This window comes from Aspergillus melleus (genome assembly GCF_016097325.1).
Source record: "Aspergillus melleus strain CBS 546.65 chromosome Unknown contig1, whole genome shotgun sequence".
NCBI classification, from domain to species: Eukaryota; Fungi; Ascomycota; class Eurotiomycetes; order Eurotiales; family Aspergillaceae; genus Aspergillus; species Aspergillus melleus.
In genome coordinates this window covers 6,029,280-6,048,755 of record NW_025763370.1, presented here as the reverse complement: position 1 = coordinate 6,048,755, position 19,476 = coordinate 6,029,280, and the positions used below count along the sequence as shown (strand labels likewise).

General features: G+C 50.7%; 6 protein-coding genes across 6 annotated transcripts; 3 read left to right on the top strand and 3 right to left on the bottom strand.

The window, feature by feature from the left end:
• Window positions 1-319: 319 nt before the first annotated feature.
• Window positions 320-799, bottom strand: LDX57_002148 (RidA family protein; the record flags this gene model as incomplete). Its single annotated transcript, XM_046083792.1, has 3 exons — window positions 320-544; window positions 608-681; window positions 748-799. 3 exons carry the CDS (start codon window positions 797-799, stop codon window positions 320-322), a joined length of 351 nt encoding a protein of 116 aa, XP_045939755.1.
• A 442-nt stretch (window positions 800-1,241) lies between these two features.
• LDX57_002147 (uncharacterized protein) lies at window positions 1,242-2,612 on the top strand (the record flags this gene model as incomplete). Its single annotated transcript, XM_046083791.1, has 4 exons — window positions 1,242-1,487; window positions 1,549-1,674; window positions 1,728-2,316; window positions 2,368-2,612. 4 exons carry the CDS (start codon window positions 1,242-1,244, stop codon window positions 2,610-2,612), a joined length of 1,206 nt encoding a protein of 401 aa, XP_045939754.1.
• Window positions 2,613-3,141: 529 nt separating this feature from the next.
• Window positions 3,142-3,724, bottom strand: LDX57_002146 (SDR family NAD(P)-dependent oxidoreductase; the record flags this gene model as incomplete). Its single annotated transcript, XM_046083790.1, has 2 exons — window positions 3,142-3,413; window positions 3,475-3,724. The coding sequence occupies 2 exons, from the start codon at window positions 3,722-3,724 to the stop codon at window positions 3,142-3,144; spliced, it is 522 nt and encodes a 173-aa protein (XP_045939753.1).
• Window positions 3,725-4,586: 862 nt separating this feature from the next.
• LDX57_002145 (type I polyketide synthase) lies at window positions 4,587-10,886 on the bottom strand. Its single transcript, XM_046083789.1, has 2 exons — window positions 10,507-10,886; window positions 4,587-10,450 (listed from the first exon to the last, which is right to left on the bottom strand). The coding sequence occupies exons 1-2, from the start codon at window positions 10,579-10,581 to the stop codon at window positions 5,225-5,227; spliced, it is 5,301 nt and encodes a 1,766-aa protein (XP_045939752.1). The 5' UTR covers window positions 10,582-10,886; the 3' UTR covers window positions 4,587-5,224.
• Window positions 10,887-15,048: 4,162 nt separating this feature from the next.
• Window positions 15,049-16,024, top strand: LDX57_002144 (uncharacterized protein; the record flags this gene model as incomplete). The annotated part of the gene is made up of 4 exons (XM_046083788.1): window positions 15,049-15,275; window positions 15,327-15,635; window positions 15,694-15,771; window positions 15,829-16,024. The coding sequence occupies 4 exons, from the start codon at window positions 15,049-15,051 to the stop codon at window positions 16,022-16,024; spliced, it is 810 nt and encodes a 269-aa protein (XP_045939751.1).
• Window positions 16,025-16,402: 378 nt separating this feature from the next.
• Window positions 16,403-19,097, top strand: LDX57_002143 (uncharacterized protein; the record flags this gene model as incomplete). Its single annotated transcript, XM_046083787.1, has 4 exons — window positions 16,403-16,515; window positions 16,574-17,026; window positions 17,093-18,208; window positions 18,257-19,097. 4 exons carry the CDS (start codon window positions 16,403-16,405, stop codon window positions 19,095-19,097), a joined length of 2,523 nt encoding a protein of 840 aa, XP_045939750.1.
• Between the last annotated feature and the right edge of the window lie 379 nt (window positions 19,098-19,476).

Here is a 19,476-nt window from a genome sequence, read left to right as displayed (position 1 = left end):
CACTAGGTTACTGGTATGCTTATCCAGATGGTTGTAGAGGAATTATTCCCGAGAAGTGATGAAGTGCGGATTTCTTATGCGAGCACTCTACACATCATAAGCAGGGCGAGTTCACACAAAAGTCAGTTTGCTTTCATGATCACTTCAGTTAATGGTAATACAGTTTTTGATTCTATGAGACTTTGTGTTTTGTTGCGTCTAGTTTTATCAACCATCAACCGAAGGCATCGAATAGCATGAATGATAAGCTTAGACAATAAATTACGGTCGCATTCTGTGAAAACTATATCTATAGTAAATTCGTCTAGTTTTTCTATTATTAAACCTGCGCAATACATTCAATCTCAATGACAGTTCCATTGCCCGGAGGAACTGCCTGCAGGCAAGAGCGCGATGGCATCGGCTGGGGCAGGAAATCAATGTAGACCTCATTCATAGCAGCAAAATCCTTCATATCCGCAAGATACACATTGTACTTGACAACTTGATCCAGCGACGACCCCGATAGCTCGAGGACTTCTTTGAGGTTCTGAAGAACGGTTCTCTGGATGAGACAAGAGAGTCAGCCATTGCTCCAAACAATGCTGAACGCTTGCAGAGGACTTACCGTCGCTTGCTTGATCTCTCCGGTGGCCGTTTGCCCGGCGCAGAAAACAAGACCAGGGACCTTGGTAGCAGGACCTGCGAGGCACGATGTTAGCTTTGTTAATTCACTGAGACAGGTCCCGAGGTCGCGAAACCACTTACAATTGTGAGGCTTGGTAGGGAACTTTTCGCTGGAGATGAGTTGGCGAGACATCTTGACTGAGAATGGTGCGAAGGAGGATCGAGTGTGTTCAGGATTAATTCAGCTTTGATCTTAGCCTACAGGATGGATTGCAATTCATGCGTATAAATAAGTGTAGATAGCCTCCTCCGGCCCTAGTTGGGAGGAGCTCCTCCCGCTCCACCAGACATGCCGCCTAGCAAGCTCGCTTCGGGTTAGTCAAAGATAACATGAGAGGAGCTCTGTCATATGGACAGGAAGTAGATTGAGAGTTTGGGTTCTCTCAATCATACCGGTTGAGAGGACGCCAGATGCGATCCTTCTCGCGTTATGGACCGGCCGGGAGCTCGCGGTGCACATTCATATGCTTCAGTACAACACCGGCAAGATATAAGAGGCTCACGATAGACCCCTATGTCGGAGCTATAATCACTATCAATCGCTACCAACTAGCTTTCACTGCATACATCTAGCCATGGCACCCACAGCTCCGTTCAACCCCCCTTCAGCCGACCTCCCTGGCAAGCCTTTCGTCCCAGAATGGGTTCCGCCTCCTGTCACCCAAGAAAAGCACAACTTTGCTGAGCTCAAGTCAATTGATCTGTCACTTCTTGACTCGGATGATCCAGCTGTCGTTGACAACCTTGTCCAGCAGGTCAAGGTTGCTATCCGCGACGATGGCTTCTTGTTCCTCGAGAACTATGGAGTTTCCCTTGAGCAGGTAAGATACACCGACAATAGAAAGAATAAATATAGATGGCTAATTTCCATGGTTCGAACAGTTGCACCGCCAGTTCGCTCTTGCTCAATATCTATATAACAACATAAGCGAGGAGGACAAGGAGCGTCTGCTTTTCAACCCCGACAGCGGCAAGTGGTCAGGCTACAAGCATCCGTATGGATTCAAGGTAGGGAATACAAACTCTGTCCGAGATTGAAACGTGTACTGACTGTCTTTCAGCGCCACCGTGGCCCCGCAGATGGCATCGAACAATTCAACTGGTACAAGGACGACTGGGAGTCTCTCGATCGCGTACCGAAATGCCTGCACCCTTTCATGGACGAGATTGAGGCCTTCAGCAACTACCTCACCAAATCTGTCAACTACCGGCTTCTGACCGTCCTCTCGCGCGTGTTGGAGCTACCGGATGACTACCTGTGGAACAACGTACAATCCCATGGCAGCCCAACTGGAGAGGGGTATTTCCGCCATGCCCTCTTCCGCCCGGTACAGAAACAAACACAGGAGGCATCCAAGGGTCTTCGCATGCACGGTCACACTGACTTCGGTCTGACTACACTGCTTTTTTCTGTTCCTATCTCATGCCTGCAGATCTGGGGCCGCGATGAACAATGGCACTATGTTCCCTACAAGCCCGGGGCCCTCGTCATCAACATCGGAGATACCCTCGAAATTGTCTCGGGCGGCCACTTCAAGGCCACTCGTCATCGTGTCTTCAAGCCCCCTGTCGACCAATTGAACGAAGAGCGTCTTTCGCTGGTTCTCTTTAACAGCTCCATTGGAGATTTACGCATGGCACCTGCACAAGGTAAGCTCACGGTTCAACCTAGATGAATAATACATGCTCACAGCTTTGCAGAATCAAAACTGATCCAACGCGAGGGTTGCATTGAGGAGCAAGGAGTCTACAAGGAGTTTAAGAAGCTTACATCTCAGGGCAATGTCGTGCCTACCAATCGCCAATGGCGCGAGATCCAGATCAGTACTTGCACTGACCCAACTGATACTGTCAACAACAGAGTTGGTGCTCACCAGGTGCTCATCGATGGCAAGATCATGCATCAACGGGAGTATATGGGGGTCAAGGTTGTTCTACCGGTATGAGGCGTGTGTGTCATAGAAGTAAGTACCTTGATTATTCATGAGTTGTTTCATTTATCATATGTGTGAAGTACGGAGTGTTTTCAATATGAGATTTTCAATGTCTTGTTTATCAGTTCTACCATGAAGAACAAACTATTAGAAATGACCGAAACATTTGTAGCCTGGTCTTTGAATATACCCGCAAGCTTGCCTTCTGAATACCGTGAGTAGACCCCACAGGGTATCATAATCTCTAGACTCCAATATAATTGAGCATTGTTTGCAGATGGCTTGATCATACCCTCGATGAATGGATGGTTCTCAAGTATTAAATAACCTTATGACCTTGTTTACCGAAATTTCTGGTTTTTTGCTGGTTCTTCGTGAGAGCCTAACAATTATAATGTTGACTTAGGATGGACGTCGATGTGGTTATTGAGTTGTTACTTCTATTTCCACGGAGGAGCAAAACATAGGTACATCTGAAGCTTCTGAAGCGGCCTTTGAATTCATTCATCATTTTGTTGGTGCTATTATCTCATGGTAAGTTCTATTTCAGGCCACCGGCTAGCAGTAAGCTCTGACCGGTCATATACCCGGTAGTCAGCAGCATAGTTACTACGTTCGCCGTCTCCTCCGGTGTTCCCAGCCTGCCTAGAGGGATAGTTGCCACCGTGTCTGCGATTGCGGCAGCATTTGGCACCATGCCTGTGTCGCCGATCATAGCTGGAGCGACGTCATTGACGCTGATGTTATACTGGGCCAAACGACTGGACAGGTTCTTCATCATACCGCTCAGTCCACCCTTGGAAGCCGCATAGTCTGCCGAAAGCATCGTCTGTTAAATCCTGTCCTCGGATGAATGGGTAGGGGTTTAACTCACGACATCCATTTATTCCACCTCCCGACGCAGCGATGGAGGACATGAACACAATCCGTCCCCATTGCTGAGCTTTCATGTGCTCTACCACACCCTTCACCAGAATGAATGATGCGCGCAGGTTTACATTAAGCATGTAATCAAAATCTTCGAGCTCAATGTCCCACACGTTCGTTATCCGTTTACCAAATCCAGCATTCGAGATCAGGATGTCTGGTCTTTGGCCGTGCTCCTGATCTATCTCCTGGAACATAGCCTCAATCTGATCGGCCGATCCGACATCTACCTTATGAATGGATATGCGTAGCTGATGCTCGGCATACTTTGACTGAAGTTCTGCAACGAGCTCATGGATCGATCCCAGGTTTGTCGAATAGGTCAGTGCGAGGTGCACCCCACGCTGAGCGAGTTGGCGACAGCATGCCGCTCCAATCCTACAAGTATACGGAGTACTTGTCAGCGGTTATCTCAATACTTGCGAGCTGACCCTCTACCGAGCGCCCGAGTCTGGGGCTCCCCTTACCCTCCTGATGCGCCCGTGACTAGGGCTAGACGGCCTCGGATCTCGTTGTATGTCATTTTCCCGAGGCTTGTAATTGAAAGAGTTATAAGAATGAATAGAGGAAATTGGGTACGGGCGTTGACCCTGGCACTAGTCAATGAATATACTCAATGCTGCGGTAGTGAGCTCCGCCGCGGAGTAGCGGCCTTTGCTGGAGTTCAACTGAATACGATAGGACTTCCATAGCCGACATTGAGAGCTCCCGTCGGTAATGACAACTCCAAATGAAGATGTCTATCATAGGCCAATCGTGCTCTCACGATAGGAGCGCATGGCATCTCACTCTAGTAAACTATCGGGGTCTGATCTACCGGCGGAGCTCCTCCCAGGTTACTCCTCCGTAGATAACCCCGGATTCAGAAATGTAAGACAAACTAGGCTTTTCTCCACTCCCTGCATGATAGCTCCAGAATAATAGGTCTGCCATATTAACCCCCTTATCGATCCTCAACAACTTCAATTAGCGTCGGCTATTGAAGTCACTCAGGTTCCCCGTGTTGAGGCAACAACTACCAAGTTTTGGGAACCTATCAGTCTACCGTGATAGTTAATAGCTCTATCTTGTGTTACGTACGATGAATAAGAAGCCACCCACCCCGATAGCTATCTACTATCTCTCCTAATTTGCGCGGGATTGCTGTCGGTCTGTCCATAGAGACAATTGAAGCCTGCTAGTGATAGAGTTCACTCACCGAATACCAGTACTTCAGTAGAAGATACTAAATTCAAAATCTGTTATAGAGGTAGACTTGACTTGTGATTTTCTGGTGAACAGAATTACAAGTCTGTGCTAATGAATGAATCAAGAATTTTGGATATAGCTCGTGACAATATATTTTCCTGGCACAACGGTTGATACGAAGGTTTCTGTAGAGACAATTGAAGTCCATGGCACGTTTCGACAACTGATAAGGAAATGACTCTGTTTGAACGCACTATCTGAAACATAATTGCAAAATTCAGGTAGCATAACAATCACATCTATCAACAAGGTCGACGAAAACCACCTCTTTTTGCCTGAGGCACTAAACACGTGACCGCGGCGGGATGTGCCAAGCGACCGTCGTTTTCGCGTCGCGTTTCAATTCTCCCTCATCTCCACCACCACCCCGACTTCTTTCCTCGAGCTTCCATAAAACATCACACAAAAGGAACCAACTTGTTTGGGTCTTTTGTCTAGTCGAACCCAATCTAGGCAGCTAGTTTCTCCGCAAACCACCCGACCATGTGACCAACTGTTGGGTGATTCCATATCAAGGTTGGCGGTACGTTGATATTGAACGCCTTCTGGAGCTGTCGTCGTAAAACGGTGGTCATCACCGAATCCATACCCATGTCTGCAAGTGCGACCATAGGGTCAACATCAGATGGAGGAAGATGAAGAACTTCTCCGACAGTCGCGCGAATGTTCTCATCTAAGTAGGCCTTCAATTCGGGTCCAGACGACGGTATAGTCGACGTACGGGTCGCAGCAGCGGGCTCTCCGGACTTCGGGGCCGAATTTGTCGAGCGACGATAAACGGCAATGTCGGTCAGCAGAGGGTTCACAATGCCTTGTCCCTCCTCGATCGGCAGGGCTCGGACCACTACGCCGTGATCAATGTCATATCTGGCAAGATGCAGCCAGGCCTCAAACGCTTCTTGGCGGCTGATCTCTGTGATACCCTTGTTCTCGATCTCCGAAACCAGCAAGTCGTTACCATTACCCAGACCCATGTCGGTCCAAGAACTCCACAGGAATGATACCGCGTTATCTCCAAGATTGCGACGATGAGTAGCAATAGAGTCAAGGAAAGCGTTAGCAGGCGCGTAGGCGCCCTGTCCAGGGAAGCCAACCAGATGACCACACGAACCAAATAGGACAAAAAAGTCAAGAGTACCGGGAGGGAATGCCTGGTGAAGAGCCAATGTACCGGTGACTTTGGGCGAGAGAACACGATGGAATGCTTCCTCGGTGGTGTTAAGGATAAGCTGGTCTTCCAACACCCCGGCTGCGTGGACGACGCCCTGAACTGGTGGAAGGCCTAGCTGGTCTAGCGATTGGATGAGTGTCTCGGCAGCGGTGCTAGACCCGATGTCAATGGAAAGCACGAAGACGCAAAGGCCGCGCTTTTCCAACTCGTTTATCCGCGCAGCGACTGCTTGACCGGCACCCGTGAGACTGCCCCACAGTCTGCGAGGTGGTAGTTGACGCCGAGATAGCAGGACTATCCGCCGCGCTCCGTGGTCTGCGAAGAATTCAGCTGTTGCGAGTCCAAGATCCCCAAGTCCTCCAGTGATCAAGTAGGTTCCTTCGGGACGAGGCAGCATCTGAGATACAGATTGTGTGCGGCGATCCAGTGGAAGATCCCGGAGTTTTGCCGTTCGGGCGACTCCGTCTAGGACCCGAATGACGTCGCTTCCTTGAATGTATTTCATAGTCGAGAGAGGCACCGATCTATACTCGTCATCAATGTGAGCGCCCCAGATGTCCGGGTGCTCGCTGAAAATAAGGCGACTTGTGCCGAGAAGCGGTCCGTGAGCCAGCGCCGTTGGCGTCTTACCCTGGAATGCATTCGTCGTGTGAACGAAGAGCTTGCTTGGTGAGCCTGACTGGATCAAATGTTTTGCGACCGCAAGAAGCTCCGCCAAGAAATGTTCGACTGAGTCGGGGATGTCCTGGAATGACGAGACCTGACCAGGGACGTAGACAACAACAAGCTCTTTACGGTATGCGATATCCGCTCCACGCTGGACCAGCTCATCTGGAGTCGAAATGTGAGTTAGGCCCACGTGGCGAGGGACCTCCTTGGTGTAAACAGTTTTAGCATCCTCGTCGCTTGTGACTAGAACAATCTCTTGAATGTGAAGAGGTTCCTCGGTGAGTCTTGCCGGCGGCCAGGCCACTCGGTGCACAAGCTTCGAGACGCCGTCATTCTGATCGGAGCCGCTCTCGAGCTCTGCGAAGCGCATAGTGTTGATTCGTACAAAGTGTTCGCCCTCTTCATCCAGGATATCGACGTTGCAGGTGCAGTCGTTGCCGTCATTTCTCTGCACGCGAATCCAGCCAACCCTTGGTGGGTCCTGCTCCTTCAATATCTCAATCGCGCCTAGGCCGGCCGTCATGCGTAGTTTGGCCCGATCGTGGAATATGGTGGCGGCAATAGAGGTTGCTGCATCCAGGAACGGCGCCCATGAAGAGGTTTCCCATTGAAGACGCTCATTATCTGGGTCGACTTCAACACGCACCATCATTTCTTGAGTGTCACCCCAGTGCTCTAGCACGGCCCAAGGGAATCCCATGCCGTCAACCCCTGTTCCTGTCAAGTAGTCCATGGTGAATGATTTGCTAAGCTCCTTTCCTGGGCGGTGTGATTTGATTGTTTCATCGACGGCTGCTTCCGTGGCTTCTGATCGGGGGACAATCTTCGCGGTTGTATGGGTCGTCCAGGGGTTATCAAGTAGCTGCTCTTTGTGTACGATTTGCGACAAAATTTTCACGTCGTCGCCTTGAATCACCACTTGCACAAGTCGTTGAGACTCAGTCTCCAGAGGTGCAATCAAGTTGACATTCTGCAATGCAAAGCCGCTGGTGGCTTGAAGAAAGCTGTTGAGAAGAACCGCCGCGGGTATGATCTCAGTTCCCATGACAGGATGACTTCCGGGGAAAGGTTTTGCATCCTTGCTCAAAGTTGTTGTGTAGAGAACGGTCTCGCTACCTGCCACTGAAACCTTCTGGCCTAGTAAACTGTGCCCACGTACGTTGTGCAGGGCGAGAGCTGCGGCGGAAGGTTTGCGCCAGAAAGGGCGATGCACCCATGGTGCAGTTGGCACACCATGCACCCAAGGTCCGGATATTTGGTTCTCCCAGTCGATTTCAACGCCGCTACAATGCAGACGGCCTATGGCACGAAGAATGCTTTTCTCGGCAGGCTGGTCGCGGCGAAGGGTGGGTATCACCACATGCTCCCCAGCGTCACTGTCCACAAGCGTTTCTTCGATAGAATGCGCGACAAGTGGATGACTTGAGACCTCCAAGAAGATTCTAAAGCCATCCTCTTTGGCGGCCTGCACGGCAGATGTCAATCGAACTGGACTAATCATGTTATCAATCCAGTACTTGACGCCTCGGGGATTTTGACTTCGTGCGTCCGACAACGTTGTGGAATAGAGCTTGATGGACGGCTGTTTGGGCCAAATAACATCTCGAAGAGCGACCGACAGAGGGTTTGCAAGCTGGTCTAGCATCGGTGAATGAAACGCAATATCGGTCTTGACGGTGAAGTTCTCGATTTCCTGCTTGTTGTAGGACTCCTGAATCTCCTTGACAGCATCTTTGGTTCCGGCGATGACACATGAGGAAGGCGATGAATCGATAGCAACTGTCACCTTGTCGTTACCTTCAAGCTCTCGAGAGACCTGCTCGAAAGGCCGGCGTACCAGGGCCATCGCGCCTTGGCCAATGACCTGTCGATACAGGACAGATCTGCGCGTGACGAGAAGTGTACCCTCTTCCGGAGAGAGTGCCCCTGCCACAACGGAAGCTGCAATTTCTCCAACAGAGTGACCAATAACAGCGTTTGGGACGATCCCTTGGCTCTGCAAGATTGCACTGATGCCGATTTGCATCAGGAAGGTCAAGATTTGAACACGATCGGACGACGCAAAATCGCCCAACTGGAGCCATTCAATCGGGGATGAGCCGATTTCATTGCGTACAATAGCATCCAGGGGCTTGATTGCGTTTAGAAAAACCTCGTTTTTCAGGACCTCCTTTCCCATGCTTTGCCACTGCGCTCCGTGCCCGGAGAAGACCCAGACAACGTCTCTTGTCGGAGCTGACTTAAGCACACGGCCTTGAACGGTCCAAACAGAATTTTCCTTTTTGGCCAGGTTATCCAAACCAACCACGGCGCTGGCAGTGTCGTCCACTATCGCAGCCGCTCGAATGTCATGGTGGGTACGTCTCGCAGCTAGGGTCTTGGAGATAGAATCCAAGCTAGGAGGCTGGGGGTGTTGGCTGAGCCAGTCTCTCAATGACCCCGCTGCTGCCGGCAATCGCTGTTCTTGGAGGGCAGACACCAGCAACACTCGTGGGCCAGTCTCATTGACAACAGGAATCTCAGGCTGGACCAATTGCGGGAGTGGGGGAGCCTCCTCAAGAATGGCATGAGTGACAGCTCCTCCGTAACCATAAGAACAAACTGCCGCCCGTCGCCTTCCCTCCGTTGCCGGCCACTTCGTCTTCTCTTTCACGACACGCAGGCCGGCATTCTTCCAGTCGATTTTACTGTTCAAAGTTTGTAGGTTCGTTTGAGGAGGTATAACCCCGTGCTGAAGGGCCAAAACTGCTTTGATGAATCCCATAACACCTGCACCTGCCTCCAGATGACCAATATTTGGCTTGATTGAGCCAACGTAGCATGGATCATTGGTCGGTCTTAGTTTTCCATACACCTCCGCGATCGCAGAAATCTCTGTTGGGTCTCCGAGTGAGGTCGATGTGGCATGGGCTTCAACGAATTGAACGGTCATCGGGTCAACGCCAGCGGCCCGCAGAGCTTTCAAAGCTACTCGTTGCTGAGATTTAGAATCGGGGGCCATGATGCCGTTTGATCGACCATTGTGTGCGACGGCGCTTCCCTTGATCACCGCAAGAATGTGGTCTCCATCGTTGATGGCCTCCGGGAGAGATTTCAGGACAACCGCCCCTGCACCCTCCCCACGCCCGTATCCACAAGCACTGTCGTCGAAGGAGCGACAACGTCCGTCGGGTGACAAGACTCCCGCCTTGTCCATTACTCGTGTGAGAGCAGGGCCACACATGGCATGCACACCACCGGCAATCACAACGGTTGACTCACCCTCGAGGATAGCTTGAACACCGTTGTGTACAGCCACAAGAGAAGAGGCGCATGCGGCGTCAACCGAGACACTCGGGCCATTTATGTTCAAGTGGTAAGAAATGCGATTGGGAACCCCGGTGAATCCAGTCCCAAGGCCCATCCACGCCTCGACATCAGCGAGATCCTCCAGGATGAGTCGTGAGTAATCATCGGTATTGATGCCCCAGAAGACTCCCGCGTCAGTACCATTGAGCTTTTGCGCGGAAATGCCGGCATTTTCGATCGCCTGCCATGCCACTTCGAGAGAGATCCGTTGTTGGGGATCCATTTGCTCTGCCTCCTTGGGGGAGATTCCAAAGAATTGGCAGTCAAAGTCCTCAATGTTCTCGACGAAATAGCCGCGGTTTGTGGTTCCGTCGAGTGCACTCTCGAAGCGAGGGTTCCTGTTGCGATACGACTCCCATCGAGAAGAAGGAACTTCCCCGCTGGCGTCCAGCTTGTCTAACAAGGACTTCCAAAGCTGGTCCGGGTCATTTATTCCACCCGGGGCGCGGCAGGCCATGCCCACTACGGCAACGCCTCTCGATTCATCCTGAAGCCAGTCAATACAGAAGAGGTGGCAAGATGGTGGATCATCAGGAAACTCACTCGTGTGCTGTATTCTGTGCCCGAGGTGCTCTTATCCCGCTCGGAGCTTGACGCGGAAGGATCCAAGAAAGGCATGATAATGATTGTGATTTGCTTTTTGATTGCTCGATCTCATGAAGGCAAGAATTCTGCTGGATCCAGACTTAATGGGCATCGTCAAGTATTATATAGACAACAAATGCCCTCAGCATGATAACATACTCTGTGATCTTGCCACTAAAATGTCGATCGGCCAAACTCAATGTATCGTCAAAGCTGGAAGCTGGCCCCATCCTCGGTGCAACTGGACTCAACAGAGAGCTCATGCCGTTATCACACACTATGGCGTCGTTTCGGACATTTGAATCCCTCCGGCAAGCTAGAACATGATGGCATCATCCCCCTTAGGGAATTTGGTCTCGCATCTATGTGTGGACGCCGCTGTCCGTGCTATACATAGATTAGTTCATTGGCTCAGCACTCTTATCCGTCGGCTCACAGCTGCCGAAAGTCACCAAACCCGTCTCACAGGCACTGGAATCCTTCTGACAGCTGACGTGTCTGGATTCGAAGTCTTTTACTCCCACACTGCAGAACTGAACTCTATCTACGGGGTCAGAGTCGCTCAGATGGCGCCATAAACGCTGTGGCAAGACCCCTAATACGTAGAGGGACTGCAGTGCTCCGGATACTGTATATCAGACTATCGACCATGTCAGCCGTTACCTCAACCCACATGAATAGATTCGGCTGTCGATCAATAAACGTCTGCACGGCATGCCCAGCCGGGACTAGCGAACCGATCCGCTCGGCCCCACCCCGAGACTCATACGGCGCTAGCAGGCTTCCCCTGCATTGTACATCCCGGCCTTCTATGACCGGCGAATCTCGCCTATAATCCCTTTACTACAACTTGTCGCCAGCCGCCCATCTGTTATCACCATTGCCTCAACCAATTTCTTTCGTCCCCTCAGCTCATCCTGTTAGGGAAAATGTCCGAGTTTAGTCCGGCATAACCCGTCAGAAGGCTCGATATCCTTGGCTGCTTGGCCCTCGGGTTGTCAAGACGTGATCTAGACCTCAATCACTCACATGTGCCTGGCTCTTGAAACGTTGCAACGGTCTGATCGGTCTCTCTTAAAATCTAATGATTATCTCCAACCACACTAAGGCCTGGCTCGGCCCGCAGTCGGAGGTCCGAGCTCGAAGTGAATTATCGCTACAAATTCGTGAGATTTTCATATCAAAGGATCAGATACCATGCCATGCGGGCGTTTAGCTTTGGATTACAAACCGTGATGAAGACGTTCTCTTGGCCGAATCGATGCAATAATGTCTCCGAGCTCCGATAATAGGAACCATAGCACAGCAGACTGCCGATTGACGGATGCATCTTCGGCCGTTTCAATTCCACACGATGGCGTACTTTGACAAGCACACGGACTAGTGCCTGGATTCCTCGTCAAGATGAACTTGGATAGGAAAGACCTTGTACATAAAATCGGACGGATCCAACACATGATCGTCATGAGTTGGGCGGGCAAGGACACAGGATTGTCCTTTATTGAACGGATGGTCTCTGAAGGAAGAGCTCATTTGCAAAAGGCCCGTGCTCTCGGCGTATATCACAACGACGCGCATTGCGACAACATTCTGTTGAACTGGCAGATATTCAAGCTGATGCTTATTGACTTTGATCATGCTGAGTTGGATTCCTAGGTGATCAGCCGTGCGAAATAGCTTGAACGAGATAGTAGGAAGAATGTCTCGTGGTGCTCATTCATACCTTAAGGTCTGTCCCTAGACCAACTTTCTCTGGTAGACTAAGGCTGAATGGTCTTCATTACGGTGTGATGGCACGTATCTGCAGTTAATCACTTTGGATAGTGAGCATATAAACATGTCAAGGAGATTGAACTGACAGAAAGGATAAATATTGACACTTAGAATATTGCACGGGGCCCTGTAGAAAGCCACAATAGCCACATCCTAGTCCGAATGCCTATTTCCAAGGCGTCAGGCCTTCCAAGCGAAGCATAAAGCTCACTTGCCTTCGAAGCGCCTCGACTCCGCCTCTACAAGCTCACAAGGTGCATGCTGCACAGCAGAAATGCAGGCCACGTCTGGTCTCGCACAAGCGCTCTATCAGAAAGCTTCCCAGATCAGGATGTACGGAGAACATTACCTCACCAGGTCTTTGAGGCACGGCCTCTCGACTTTGATTCCATCTTCTATGACAGCGTACTTTTTATGGCCCTGAAACCCGTTCCACTAGCGGGGGTAGTCCTCGCTTGCGACGCTGTCTCCGAGACTCTAGCTTTTAGTGATGATGGACTGATGATGGCCACTTCGGAAGTGGGAGTCGTACCATGGAAGAAGTGAGAGTTACTTCAAGGGGGTGCACATAGGATGATAAGTGTCGTCTTTCTTTCCTTCTTTTTACTTTTCTTTTTTTTTCTTTCGTCAGCAGAGACCCTGTACAACAGGTATAGTCCAACTCAATGGTGAATCTGCAGCTCCCAGAAAGCAGTACACGTAGAGGTCGCGTAGTTGAAGAATTCCCAACCTGCGTCAACCCTCTCCAAATCCTTTGATTCATTCCATTTTGCCAATCCACGAGAATGGCGCCAGCAAGCCCTCTCACTGCGAGAGAGGCCATCGCGGCTGCCGTCCCCGATCTGGAAAAAGGGCCCTTCCAGGAAGGAATTTGTCGCGACCTTTCTCCATGGGTGACCTCCAACTCTTGTCATCCGGATGTATGAAACGCTTGCGTTGATAATGGAGCTGACTGGCCTTTGGTGGGGGCCTTCGTTTCACCAGATACTATCCCACTTCGGGGAAGCAACCAAGAGACTGTATGTTCATCATTACCAAGATCGTTCTTCCATCTGTTGGAAAGCTAATCGCCGTAGCTCCTTATACAGTGAAGAAGATGATGTAACCATGGTAGAGGTGAGAGTTACCTTTAAGGGGGAGGGGGTGTTTACCTGGTGCATGTGACCCACCCACCACCCACTTTCTCCTTCTCACTTCGTACCTTTCTACATCTCTTCCCATCTCTTCTTCCCAGGATGTCTAGCCCTACCTATTTTCCAGATGAGATCTGGCTCGAGAAGACCATCGAACTCACGTATCCCTCTTCCTCTACCTGGAAATTAATCCGCAAGTTGGACGAAGTTTGCTACGCTTACGACGAAGAAACCGCAAAGAAGTACCTCGAACCACCTGCGGCTGGGGCAGTTTTCGAATGCTCTAACTTGCAGTCTGGAGAGAAAGGAGTTATGCAGGTGGAAATGCAGATTCCCTACCAAGGAACCGAGTTTTGTTCTCCATCTCGCCGGCAAGAGCAAGCATCAGAAGAGAGTTCTCTCAGCATGAGACTTACAATCGAAGCTTATAATCTCTTTCACCGTGCCGTTCGCAAACATGTTCCGCAGCTGATCGGGACGCTGCAAGCAAAACAAGACAGTACTTTTCCTGTTCCAGAAGGTTATATCCAGTACCTGGCTTACACTTCAATGACTGGCATCCGTCTGGGTACTTTTCTCTGGCACCACGATAAGGACGGAAGACCCCGGACAGACGGAGAATTTTGGCGTCTTGATAAGCAAGAAAGGCAGGACATCCGCACTTCTTTTGAAGATGCGTATACGTACGAATCCAATATGAAAGGCCTTGCACTACTTTGAGCTTCCAATAATTCTCTCATTGGTCGATTAGCTGCTTAATTTACGCGGGAGTTTTTATCCCTTTCGGCGGCCTCAAGGACCTCTACTGGAATCGAGAGGCAAAAAGAGTGCAAGTTTTCCTCTATCCTACAGAAGCTACTTTACTTTTCTTGTCTAACTTCTGCTGGAAAAAGTGATATCTACGGAGAATTTGAACCACGGGAATTTGACTCTGATAGACATTTATCTTCTAAGCCAATTCCTTTCGGCCCGAAGGTGCTGGACATGTGGGGATTGGCTTTGCCTCCCAAGGATAAAATCGATTATGATGTCGCCATTGACAATCTGGAGTCAGAGGGTTGGTTCCTTTGAGCGTCACTGGAAAGATACAAGGGCGGGTTTCTGCTTATAGATGGATTCTTATGCTTACGGTCTGGATTCATCCCTCCAGCGATAGGCACCTCGACGTGGTGTTAGGGCTCAGTAGGCTAGATCTACATCAGCCGACGAGCTTTAGAAACCTAGTCTAGCAGCTTTCTCTTCTCTATGTCAAGTTTGTTACGGAAAATGTGTCGGACCCGAATTTTCAAGCCCTGGTTAGCTGGCTGAAACTTCTTATGGATTATTGGGCCAAAGCCACCGAAACCGAAAAGCGGAGGCTGGGTGTAAGAATGACATCGGGATTTTCGAGATTGGTGAATAGATCCAAGATTTCACTTCAAGTCCTCCTCCTTCTTCCCCCCACCTTGACCATCTTTCTCTCTAGTTCGCTAACGGGTCTGCTATCCCAAAGCACACGTTGCTACTCGAGTTCATTCTGTCTCGATATTTCGTGGACTTCGTCTCTTCATTCTTCTCGTTCCAACCTTGGGATTTCTCGGTCACTCCGTTCAAAATGGCCGAGAGGGACTTCTTTCCTCCCAGCTTCGTCGACAGAACCATCTCTTTCAAAAGCCCCGACTCCCGGTGGCGTCTCACCCGCAAATTGCGGGAAAAAAATTCTCAACTCAGTCACAGCGAGGCTCGCAGATGGCCAGGAAAAGCTAGTGCGCTCTATGGCACATTTTTGTGCACCAACTGCGATGACGCGAGCCACGAGGCCGTCATGCGCATTGTCATGCAGTAAATAAACCGTCCAATCTCATCATGTACGGCTAACCAGTGTCTGTCTAGGATTCCGTTTGCAGGGTCGGAGTTCGAGAGCGTACAAGAAAAAGCCAAACAAGCCACCGAAGCCCTCCCCAGAGAAGCCCGGGACATGTTGAAGGCACTTGAGCTGCTCAGGCAGCATACCTGTCGGTCGGGCCCGCGCCTCTTGGCTGTGAATCAGCAGACTCAATCTCGGGATGACTTTGTGCCCGGTGGGTTCTTTATGTGTCTGCTTGTTGAAAAGTTGCCCGGCAAGCAATTGGACCGTTCGTTCTGGGACTTTGAGTGCGCCAAGCGTAACCAGATCAGAGCCAGCTTCAAAAGCGCCTGGATGTCAGTACCTTAGTCCCTGGAATCGCGGGTGTCGATGATAGAGCTGACTGGCCTTCAGCGAGTGTCTTCGTGTTACTCGATACTATCCCACTTCCGGGTTGCGCAAAATCTTCTGGGACGAGGCGACGAATAGCCTGTATGTCCTCCACTACCAGCATAGACCTTCCATTCGCTTGCAAGCTAATCATCGTAGCTCCTTCTACGACTTTTTGACTGGCAGTATACTCGATCACGGTGAAGAAAGAGTCTGGAAAGATCTCAACTGGATCTACTGGGGTCTGGCCCAAAAACCTATTCGCTATGGTTCTTTTCCGCCGAGGGAGGGTCGCCTAGGGGAGCAGTCTTCTGCGCCAGCGGAGGCTCGTCTGAAGACGGATGACTGGGGTTGATGAGGGTGCGCTTGTTGTGTTGTTGGTCTTTGCTAGGTAGTTATGAGGAATACACACCACCTGCGAAAGTCGGGTGTTCTTTGCCGACGCTAAACGGCCACCAGAATCCACATCTCTCCATCTCCCCAATTAAGGACGCGAAAATTTTTGGCCCCCAAGCTGCGCGAGAAATGAGGCTTTGGACAATCTCCCGGATCTCCGTTGCAAGCAACCGCCTGGCCACGGGGCTTTCGCCTTTCCTCGCTCCATGTTGCGCCAGCCAACGCCGACCGTTCGCCTCAACATCAATCTGTCGTGTGAGAAGTCTCGCCTGCTGGCATTGAGTTCCTTCGACGCGTCTCAGACTGGTAGGGCCGGGGAAAGGCTGGTAACGACACAATGCGTGGGAAATGGCTGGGCACTTTCCAATTCTATCGCAAATCCGATGCTGGTGAAAGTGGTCAATATATGCTGGACCACAAGGCAGAGGCCAAACCGTTCCTTGCGACGAGGTGCGTGAAATCCGAAAAGGCAACCAGAACATCTCGCTAACTGATGCATCTTAAACAGAATCGACGATGTCTTCCTCCCCAAACGATTTACCTGGGCCACCGGCCGGCCGAAGCCCGTGGGCCCTCCGAAAATCTGTATAACCAGCACGTCTATCGTCATCGGCATCAATATCATCCTCACGATCATCGCATTCAGCATCGGATACTCGAAATATAGCCCGAGCGGTTTCGTGACCGTGCCGTTGTACATAGGAAGCTGCACCCTGACGAAGAACTGGTCGATCGGATTACATGTGGTGATCAACATGCTGGGGACGGTCATGTTGGCCGCTAGCAACTATTGCGCGCAGTATCTCGCCGCGCCGACGAGGGAGGATGTTGATCAGGCGCATTCGCAGGGATCCTGGATGGACATTGGTATTCCTAGTCTGAGGAGTATTCGGAAAATGAAGTGGCAGAATAAAGTCCTTTGGATTGTCCTCATGGTCACCTCATTGCCAAATCATTTGATGTGAGTTATTATCCTGGGTAATTTCCTGTTAAATGGCGTGTGGCCGGCCCAATTGACCTGGAATAGATACAACTCGGTGATCCTGAACGCAAGATCCACCAACGAATATACTGTTATGGTTGCGCCTCGTGATTACGACGGGTCGAAGCCACTGAATGTGAGCGGCGAAGTGGCCTCTTGCTTTCCCAATAAACTGGGCCAGTCATACAGCCAGTTCAACGCCGAGATGGAATCAGGGAACTTCCAAATCCTGACCAGAGAGCAATGCATGAAGAAACTGGCTGTCAATTTGCCCTCCGGTCAAGGAACTGTCGTGGTCCTCTCTGGCAATCTCACATCAGACGACGAAGACCCGCTCGCATTGGCTGGTCTGGGCAACGCGATCCATGATCTGTCGACGGATTGGCCGTCCTATCAGTGGATGTGCGCGGGAACAACACCCGATGGATGCCCCTTGGCAGAAATGGAAGAGAATATCGACAATTGGTCGGTCTCTGCTGTTCCATGGTTGGAATCTAACTGGAGAGTGACTGTGCCGGCTGAGCACGGCCAGACCCTTACTTATTCGAAGAGCAACTATACTGGTTGCCCTCACTGGGCCAATATGACATACTGCGATGACCTCGACTACGTTGCCTATATGGCATGGGAATACGGGGGTTCCTCCGCTCGTAGATTCAATTCAAACTTGCACGATCCCGTCTACGCCTGGAACAATCCTAGCTGGGCAGCCGAGGTGCGTTTTGAACAAGCCGAGGCAACCTGTCGGCCTACATATACTTCCACGCGCGTGTATGACATGGGCGATAGCTACACGGTGGATGGCTGTTTGAGTATGCATGTAGCTGAACGCTGTCAGTTGCTCTTTGTTCCGTCTTTTGCAATCGTGGTAATCGGTTGCGGCGTCATTAAGCTGGTTTGTGTTGTTTTAATAGCTCATCGTGCATCGACCAAGAAGCTCCTTACCGTCGGGGATGCCATTGCCTCATTCCTTACCCACCCGGATCCCCATACGGCAGGACGGTGCCTGACGTCGAAAAGCGACTGGAAGGTGGGGTCTCCGATCTGGAAGGGACAAAAACGTCGCCTTCAGGTCTCCACCGGGTCGCAAAAGCTGTCGACCAAGTCCAAATGGTGGTGGCAGGCAGGTAGCATACAGTTATGGATTCTGACCATCTCCCTGTAAGTAACACTCTCGATCCAAAGAGGTGTAGACTAACCCTTTATCAGGTCTTCGGCAACTCTCGGTGCAGCAGGTTATCTCCTCGATCAAGGCCTGCATGACAACCGGTTGCAAATGCTCGGCGGTTCTGGCATCAAATTGCTGTGGAATCTCGGGTTAGGGACCATGAGCTTTGCCACCACAATCGCGCGCATCAAGAGCAGTATGATGGCCAGCGTTCTTCTGGCCAACGTTCCACAGCTTTTGGTTTCAATTTCTTATTACTTCTACAACGCCCTGATGACATCCATGATAGTGTCTAATGAATACGACCGCTATGCGATGGGCACACCAACATCTGACATCGTCGGCAATCCCACAACGCGGCCAAATAAAGGGCTTCGAGTCTCTGGCCGGGCGCAAGGCGTTCAGCGCGTTTCCTATTTCCTGGGCCTTCCAGCCCGTTACAGCTTACCGTTGATGGCTACCTATGCTCTGCTTCACTGGCTCATTTCGCAGAGTCTGTTTTACATCCGTGTCCTGTTCTACGACGTTCATGGCAGGTATGTCGAGTCGGCGGACATCAATGCCTGCGGGTGGTCACCCATGGCGATTATATTTGCAATCGCGGTCGGTGGATTGATGGTTTTAATCTTGTTGGCTTTGGGGATGAGACGGTTTCGATCACGGATTCCTCTGGCAGCAAGCTGTAGTGCTGCGATTAGTGCGGCTTGTCATCCTCCACCGGGGGATTCAGACGCTGCCCTCAGGAATATCGTATGGGGCGAGGTTATTGGATCTTCGATCCCAGACACTGGGTTTGGGAGGGGGGCGGAAGAGAAGACAGCTCACTGTTCATTCACATCGCAGGAGGTCAAGATCCCATCTGTACAAAAGGTTTATGTATAATAGTTCTGCCATTAATGTCGACTATGTACAAAGATGATCGCCAAACACCCATGACGTCATGATCGCCTACCCTGCACACGATTAATACTCACTCATAAAAAAACACTACTTCCTCCACCTATAATGCCATGACCATTAGACACGCTGTGACTGGCCAACTAACTGGTCTGATTATCTGATCGTTATCTAAGCCTTATCGACGCCTTCCGATAACATCTGCGGGGTACAACGACCCGGACAACAAGCCGATAAAGATGGCCGGGTAGCTGTACCCGGTGGACATTTCGTCGAGATTCATCATTTTCATCATTTCACCACAGTGCCTTGGGAGCAAATATCCACTTGCATAAAGACAAGGGTTCCCACAACTCATCGTTCC

Excerpts from the sequence above, each read along its gene's own strand:
- LDX57_002145 (XM_046083789.1), bottom strand. The coding sequence starts at position 10,581 with ATGCCTTTCTTGGATCCTTCCGCGTCAAGCTCCGAGCGGGATAAGAGC. Across the intron at positions 10,451-10,506 it reads GCACAGAATACAGCACACGA|GATGAATCGAGAGGCGTTGC; the intron begins GTGAGTTTCCTG and ends GACTGGCTTCAG.